The sequence below is a fragment of the Xenopus tropicalis genome, chromosome 7 (genome assembly GCF_000004195.4).
Source record: "Xenopus tropicalis strain Nigerian chromosome 7, UCB_Xtro_10.0, whole genome shotgun sequence".
In the NCBI taxonomy this organism is placed as follows: Eukaryota; Metazoa; Chordata; class Amphibia; order Anura; family Pipidae; genus Xenopus; species Xenopus tropicalis.
Genome location: NC_030683.2, coordinates 119,971,272 through 119,980,143, shown reverse-complemented (window position 1 = coordinate 119,980,143; position 8,872 = coordinate 119,971,272). Strand labels below are relative to the sequence as shown.

At 44.0% G+C, this 8,872-nt stretch overlaps 1 protein-coding gene across 3 annotated transcripts; it reads right to left on the bottom strand.

The window, feature by feature from the left end:
* Positions 1-391: 391 nt before the first annotated feature.
* znf554 (zinc finger protein 554) lies at positions 392-8,433 on the bottom strand. Of its 3 annotated transcripts, none has more exons than XM_031905172.1 (5): positions 8,176-8,433; positions 6,537-6,639; positions 6,067-6,130; positions 5,741-5,849; positions 392-4,008 (listed from the first exon to the last, which is right to left on the bottom strand). In XM_031905172.1, the coding sequence occupies exons 4-5, from the start codon at positions 5,828-5,830 to the stop codon at positions 1,882-1,884; spliced, it is 2,217 nt and encodes a 738-aa protein (XP_031761032.1). In that variant the 5' UTR covers positions 5,831-5,849; positions 6,067-6,130; positions 6,537-6,639; positions 8,176-8,433; the 3' UTR covers positions 392-1,881.
* Between the last annotated feature and the right edge of the window lie 439 nt (positions 8,434-8,872).

Below are 8,872 nucleotides of genomic sequence, written 5' to 3'. Positions count from 1 at the left end.
TTTGTAGTTGCTTTGGAGAAGCTATAAAGTGCCAAAAGAATTGTGGCCCCACTGTCTCAGCTCAGGTCCCGCTGTCTCGGGAGTTTGGCCATGGGAAGGCAGGGTAAATCCTGATAGTCTAAGCCAGTGATCCCCAACCAGTGGCTCAGGGGCAACATGTTGCTCCCCAACCCCTTGGATGTTGCTCTCAGTGCCCCCAAACCAGGGAGTTATTTTTGAATTCCTGACTTGGGGGCAAGGTTTGGTTGAATAAAAACAAGATTTCCTACCAAATAAAGCCCCCTGTAAGCTGATAGGGTGCATAGAGGCTGCCTAATAGCCAATCACAGCCCTTATTTGGTTCCTCCATGAACTTTTATGGTGCTTGTGTTGCTCTCCAAGTCTTTTTATATTTGACTGTGGCCCACGAGTAAGAAAGGTTGGGGATCCCTGGTCTAAGGACAAATATAAAGTGTGCTCCAGCCTATCAGGTTCTGCCTTCAAGCATGACATAAACTAATAAGACAGCAGGACAGGGGCTGTGCCAATAACCAATCCTGGGGGATCTGGGGGTTGCAGATCACACACCAGAAGTACCAGCAGGCACAAGCTACACTTGGAGGCCTGGCTTAAACACCAGATCAAGGCATTAAGTACAGAGCTCTGCATCTGCCTGATGTGCATTGAATGCTGATGGCTACAGTTTTGCACCCATTAGTGCGCACAGCACTGGTACCTAGTGTCGTAAATGATGATAGATATGGGATAAGTGTCTATCCAAGAGATGTAGCTCTCACAAGTTTGTATCTGGAGAGACACATGTTTAAAGTTACTGGTCACAAGTATGTTTTTTCTTTGTCTATACAGGTAGGGAATAAGACTACTTACACATTAGCTGTCTGGCCTCAGAGTCGGTATTTACGCCCATGGGAAAATATTACATCTGCCTAGGAGCATGTTCCTCTCAAAGTCATACACTGGAGGTTTGTCAGAGAATAGCTCACTAGAAGCTACTGCGATGTCTGTCAGACTAAAACCCAATTAATTAATTTATTAGATGGTAAAAAGGAAGATGTTATCTTACACAATGACTGCAATTAAGCATAGACCTGAAGTTGCATGGTAAAAAAGCTTTCTAATTCAGCAAAGCATCTATAAAAATGTATTTCATCAATTTTAATCTTCAAAGTAAAGCATGTTTCAAAGTTGACTCTCACTATCACAATGCATGGATGAATAATTTAGGATCTGCAAAGTTTATAGTATTATTCTATTTAAAAATATCTGCCATTCATTCACATTCTTCAGTCACTTGAAACTTGCTGGTCTGGGAATGTAATTCCCACCGATCGAAGAACTCTTGAACCGTTGATGTTAGGTGGACACGAATGCAACTTTCATGCCAAAGAACACAAAGTGCCACAATACCCCAGCCACACCTACTGGAAAGAAGAGATGCTTGGAGTGGCAGTGCCCAGAGTTGACCCATCTCTACATTATTAAAATTCTGAGGAAATCTATCAATGTAGAGTACAGTATCCTCTCAAAGAACGAAGATCGATCTCATTAAAAAGTAGAATCCTCCGTTTTATGAGGCAGCAGAACGTTGGCTCAATCAGTTTCATGAGAGTTACTTTAGTTCAGGTTTATTAGTAAAAGATACTTATTTACTGAAACGTGAAAGAAATCGTGTCCCGTGCTTTATAGCATCTGCAGTTGGACATGAGTAGAAGTGCTTGGAGAAAGTTAAGACCAGTAACCCAACCAGTGAGAATGACGCTATGGATATCCTACATAGAAAATGACTGGTGTGGCCAAGGTAACCAACATTACAAAAAACACTAAATAAAAAAAAAATTACATAAGAAAAAAAAGAAACAACAAAAAAACCCAAAAAGCACCCTATGCGCGAGTCTTTCTCTGCTTTTTGCCCCTTTTTATTTTCTTTTTGTTCTTCTTTTCTTTCTTTTTGATATCTGTATTGTTCACCAAGGAGTGCCATAAATATCTGGGGAGCTGAGAAAACTTTGCCCCGCAGCTGCACTGGAAACGTGACACGAGAGGGTGGATCCAGCTGTGTGCACGGAGTTGGTGGTACCCGCACAAGGCCTGCCCACACATTTCACAGATGAATCCAGTGTCACTCAAGTGCTGAAGTTGGTGCCGTAGGAAATGCAGGGACCCTACAGTTGATTTGCCACAATCGCACTTGTGCTTTCTCTTGGCGGTAACTTTGCGTCCGGAGGCCCTCTGCTGATGCTTCTTGAGCTGCGAAAGCCGGAAGAAGCGCACACCACAGTCTGGACATTTGTGAGGTGGCTTCGGCCTTTTGGAAAATCGTAGCATGAATGCATGTGGCATGGATCGTGGTAGAGACTTCTGGGCGTCTCCCTTTCCAGCGGCAGAACGGCCCCGCTGTTTTTCCCGGGTTGTTTTTTTGGGATCAGATGACCGGACAAAGTCTTCATCGATAAAATGATGGATAATTTCATCCTCACCGATGACATTTTCATCCTCCTCTTGCATTCTAGCCAACATATCTGGGGTGTACTGGAGATCTGGAAAATACGGCTCAGGCGGATAGAGGCCCAATCCGAAGTTCTTCTCCTTCATGGCTGCAACATGGAAGTTATGGCTCATATGCCAGTTTAGATGTTTAACCAAGTTGCCCTTGTGTCTGAAGCAACGGCCACATTCGTCACAGGAGAAAGGCAAATCTACATCTTCAAACCCGATGACTGGCTTTTTCATTGTTTGCCACGATCCACCCTCACTCGCAATTGCTTTTTTTGCTAGATTAACTTTTTGGTCGTGGATTTTGGCACGAAGTTCCAGCTCTGACTCTTTTAAATGCCAACGAATGTGGGTGGAAAATGCACAGCTTCGTTCGAACACTCGTCCGCATTGCTGGCAAGTGTAGGATTTATTGGCAGTGCCAGGGGGATAATTGTTGTTTATGATTTTTCCTGTAGGTGTCCTCTGAGGCGTCTTACTTGCCTGGCCTTGTGACGTTGAGGGCCTTTGATCTGTGTCGCCGCTGCTGGCCTGTTTCCCTTTTGGTACGTGTTCTGTTGAGCCTGCTTTGCCAGTCGGCAGGTTGGCTAAATTGGGGTCTTTGCCCCAACATGTATGCTTGGCTATGTTTCTAAGTCTTCCAAACTGGCGCCCACATTTGTCACAGTTAAACTGAAGGGGCATTGTCTGCTTATTTGATTTGCCCTTTGATGGCGTCACCTTGTCAGCTGAATAGCCTTTCTCACTGTCTGATGAATTGTCTAGCGTGTCCCCTAAAATAAACGTACGAATCTCTTCCTCGTTCATATCCTGCGCTATCTTAAGCTCCCTCTGCGCCTTTTCACACACCTGCTCTAACATCCTTTCTGAATCATAGTCGGAGGTCTTTTTGTAACCTCCCTTGCTGACACTTTTTTTGAGGAAATCCACCATTTTCAAGCAAAAATGTTTTTCTAAATCAGAAAACCTTCTAAATTGGCGCCCACATCTTGGACAGTTGTGGTTCTTAATAGACAGCTTTCCGGGGCTCTTTTTGCTCGTGTCTACGCTACAGAAAGTGTTACTATCTACACAGGAGTCAATTTCTTCTTTTTGGGAGAACATTTCTGAGGAGGCATCGTCAACATTAACACTGGAAGATGGTTGGTGGGAAACAGAGGAAGGGCCCAACTCTGGATTTTCTTCTGTAGTCATTTCTGCTATAACTAGTTCTTCCACGAAAGGAAAGACTTGCTCCTGAACACATTCATTGCTCCAAAGCACCGCCTGATCCTCAATCGGTGGGTTATCAGTGTGCAGTCCTGGTTGTGGTTCTTCAGAAATGGAAATATGTTCTATCTTCTGATTCACTTGTTCCTCGCTCTTGATTTGGACTGCAGGTTCTATAAATTCTACTTCTGGATTCTCGTCATCAGAGGATGAGGAAACAACAGCATCACCATCCAAGCTCCCATCACTACTCGATTCATCGAAAAACTGTAAACTGTGCCAAGCTGGCAAGTCCTGCTTATTTTCCTGGCGGGGACACAAAGGCATACAGAACGGAGGTTAGCTGTTTTAAATGAATAATAAGTTACAGTTAAAAGTACAGGTATGGGACCGGTTATCCAGAATGTTTGGGACTTGGGGGTTTTTGGATAAGGGATCTTTTCATAATTTGAATTTCCAAAAATAAACCCAATAGGCTTGTTTTGCCTCCAATAAGGGGTAATTATATCTTAGTTGGGATCAAGTACAGGTACTGTTTTATTATTACAGAGAAAAGGGAATCATTTAACCATTAAATAAACCCAATAGGGCTGTTCTGCCCCCAATAAGGGGTAATTATATCTTAGTTGGGATCAAGTACAGGTACTGTTTTATTATTACAGAGAAAAGGGAATCATTTAACCATTAAATAAACCCAATAGGGCTGTTCTGCCCCAATAAGGGGTAATTATATCTTAGTTGGGATCAAGTACAGGTACTGTTTTATTATTACAGAGAAAAGGGAATCATTTAACCATTAAATAAACCCAATAGGATTGTTCTGCCCCCAATAAGGGGTAATTATATCTTAGTTGGGATCAAGTACAGGTACTGTTTTATTATTACAGAGAAAAGGGAATCATTTAACCATTAAATAAACCCAATAGGACTGTTCTGCCCCCAATAAGGGGTAATTATATCTTAGTTGGGATCAAGTACAGGTACTGTTTTATTATTACAGAGAAAAGGGAATCATTTAACCATTAAATAAACCCAATAGGGCTGTTCTGCCCCAATAAGGGGTAATTATATCTTAGTTGGGATCAAGTACAGGTACTGTTTTATTATTTATAGTGAAAAAGGGGAAAAGATTTTAAGATTTAGCATTATTTGAGTAAAATGGAGTTTATAGGAGATGGCCTTCCTGCAATTTGAAGCTTTCTGGATAACTGGTTTCTGAATAAGGGATCCCATACCATATCTTAAAATAGCAAGCAAACAGATTGTTTTGGGTGTTCTTCTAGATTCATGCAGTTGCTGTACAATGGTAGAACCACATAAGTGGCAGTTTGTGCCACTCAAAAAGAAGGGGAATTGTCTGTGATGCATTTAAAGAACCAGGAAAGCCTCAGTCACTGGGGTTGGCAATGTATTAGTCTGGGGAAAGGATGGTGGTGGCCATACCCTGCAGAAAGCAACCCTGGGCAAAGGTACTTTTTTAAAGAAGAGAAGCACTTACCTTGGTTAAGAGCTACTACAGTCACTGGGGGGCTCTTAACATTTTGGCTCACTGCCTGAGGCTTTCCTTGGCCTTTAAACATACGCCAAGTAAAAGCATTTAAAAGTATTCATGTGTATGTTTGCCTTAACTGTATCACTTAAACCTAAAGCCTGAGCAGGAATGTTGGGGTTTGTATTATATAACAGCTGGTTGGACAAACTGCCCAAAGCCTCTGTGTATTTTTAATTTGCACAGTATTATTTAACAAAAATAAGCAACTTTCCAAAGTAAATGCTATTAGAACGTGTCTGTCTGCCCATCGCTATATTCTGCACTGCTAGTTCTGACTGTGAATGGCATTGTGGGAAATGGAGTACTGGCTAAAGAGGTGCCAGCTACTGATAAATATTTTCCAGTGGTGCATGTACTCAGATCTAGCAGTGCAATATGCCAAGTGTTATATTTGGGTTTATATTCCCTTTAAACTATGCACATCGATGCTTTAACAGAGTGGGGTGCAGCTCTTTCTTGTGGCACAAGACTAAGGGAGCCACCTACCAGCCTTAATGAAACGGACTCATCCAAAGGAACATTCCCATCCTTCAGCTCGACTTCTGCGCCAACGTCGATGCCCTGCTCTAGCTCCATGGTAGCGCCCGGGCCTCCTGCAATGCCAATAAAGGACAACCTATCACACTCTGCGGATTTGTAGCTCAGTAAAATGAGAGTATTGGTCAGGGGGTGATTACTCTTATTAAGGTGCTATTAATGCCCATGTTTAATACAGGCACCCACATCAATATGGTTGGGGGGATGCTGGGAATTGTAGTTCACTGTGTGTATAAGACTTACAGACATGCCACAGGCCAGTTCATGGATTTACCTGTTACTCTTGTTAAGTCAGATCCACATTCATGAGCTCAAATGGAGAGCAGGAAACTGGGATTTCTGTAAGGAAATAAACACACGTTGTTGCCAATCCTGGTCCCAATTTGCCCAGTGTTAATAAATGAGCCCACGGGTGTTTATATCAGGGATACATGGACCAGTGATAATTCCCACAACCCTACACGCACTGCATCCCATTGACTATTCAGGAGAAGCCAAGCAGGGATACTAAAGCAGAGAACAACCCCCCCCCCTTTCCTGTATAACAGCTCGTACCACACCTTGTGTCTCAACCTTTTCTCCTTGTAGATTGTAAGCTCTTTTGGGCAGGGCTCTCTTCACCTCCTGTATCGGTTATTGATTGTTTTATATGTTACTCTGTATGCCCAATGTATGTAACCCACTTATTGTACAGCGCTGCAGAATATGTTAGCTCTTTATAAATAAATGTTAATAATAATATTACCACAATATCAAGTCTCACAGGAAGGCTCAGGAGTTGGTTCCCTATGTAGGAGGCTTTAGTGGCAACAGTTCCACGAGAGAGGCTAGCCACGGGGGACAGCACCCTGAAAATGAGAAGAGGATTATTACAATGGAAAGCTGTATGCAGGAAATATTACATCAGCCTAATGTTCCCACAGAGGGGTATCTGCAATTTATTTTTAACCTTTAGTTGCCCTTTAAAGGGACTTTTACTACTGCCTTTATTGCTCACCATACTGTATGCTGCATTATTTACAGACATGCTGTATGTGTGAAGTAAAGGGATCTGTAGTATTTAAAGGTCCATTCCAGGCTTGTAATGGGGGAGGCATCTTGTTGGGTTGGGGGTAGCTGCAAGGCTAGTATATTGGTTGGCACAGTAGCCTATCAGAGGCTTTCACTGCCTCCCGTGCCAGAGGATAAACTGTAGGGATCTGGTCTGGTGGAACCAACTCATCAAAGCACAACAATGTGTCTGCCAGACCTTAAAGGGGTAGTTGACCCTTAAATTAACAATATAAATAATTTAAGTTGTCAGCTCCCTGTCAATTTGGGCAGCTATCAGTTTACCCTAGCAACCAGGCAGTGGTTTAAATGTGAGACTGACAGATGACCAGGAAAGGGTCTGAAGGGAAAAAGAAGTAATAAAACCTATCTATAAAGTTACAGCCTAAAGGTGGCCATACATGCACCGATAATATCGTACGAAACCTCATTTCGTACAATATTCGGTGCGTGTATGGCATGTCGGCGAGTCAAGCGATATCGCAGGAAGCTGCTGATATCGGCCAACTCGCCGATCGGACCAGTTTGAAAATTTTTATCGGGCGCCATAGAAGGCGTCTGACCAAAATCTCCCTTCAGCGCTGAATCGGCAGAAGGAGGTAGAAATCCTATTGTTTCTACCTCCTTACCTGCCAATTCAGCCCTGAATGGTGTGTGGCGGATCTGACGACGTTTCGTGCGACCGATGGCCAGATCGCCACGTGTATGGCCAGCTTTAAATGAACAAAGTATGATATACACAGGGATTTTCTGAGACAATATAAATAATTGAAGTTGTCCCTGTCAATTTAGGCAGCTATCCGTTTACCCTAGCAACCAGGCCGGGGTTTAAACGCGAGACTGACAGATGAACAGGAAAGGGTCTGAAGGGAAAAAGAAGTAATAAAACCTATCTATAAAAGTTACAGCCTAAGAGAAAGCGGAAAAGAGCATTTTTATCTATAATTAGATAAAAAATGTGAAAACTGAAAAGTTGCCAAAAATAGGACATTTGAGCCCATAGTAGAAGTTCAGTCAACTTTCCCTTTACCTGTAATAACAATGTGGGAACACAAAATGAGAGTTAAAGTTCATGGGTGAGCCCTACCTGGGTGAGTTGCAGTTCAGCTTGGGCAGCCAGGTACCAACTGCACAGGCCCCGCCCCCTACCCAATGGGGCCCCAGTTATTCCCAGGGCCAATGCCCTAAAGCCCAGCTGCTAATGGTTTTCTCAGCCAGCCCATCAGCTCCCCGGTTCTGTACTGACCCACATCTTCCTGTGAGGGGGGGGGGGGTTAACCCTTCCCCTGCCAGTAGCAACACAGTCTGAACAACGAATCACCGCCCCCACTCACCTTCCCGGCTGGCAGTCACATGACCCACCGAGGGGCCCTTCACAGCGAAAAACAACGAGCCCCGATACCGGATTGCCCACCTCGTGTGCCCCGCTGCCAGCTCTCTCTCTCGGGCAGGAACAGACTGGAGCCGCGCTGACCTGGAAGCGCAATCTCAGAGGCACACAGCATGCTGGGAGCCGTAGTTCCGACATTTCAAGCGGTGCGGTTAGAACTACAGTACCCACAATGCAACAGGGAGGAGGGGAGCCGATGAAGAAGTAGACGAGAGAGGAGAGTACCAAGGCTTGTTAATGGGGGTGTGATCTAGTCCGGGCTTTGATTGGACGTTTAGCAGGATGTAGCCAATGGCTGAGCCGAAGGGGCGGGGCGCTCAGTAACTCACCGAATGGAACCCCCCGCCTCCGGCTGGAAAGACGTCTCAGGCCAGGGTTGCCAGGTTGGCCAAATTGGGCTACTAATTTCAAGCCCAGGCGGGTTCCCAAAGTACAAACCCGCCAAGGTACAAATTTGGGTTAGAATTTGGGTTTGTCATTTAGAAACTAGCCAAAGTTTTATTCCTCCCAATGCATGCTGGGTAATGTAGTTTGTATCTTACATTTAGCCTACGCCGAAGATTAAGATAAGACTACAATACCCAGCATGCAATTATAGACAGAAGCTCCTCTTTGCTGAACCTGAAGCAGGAAAACTACTA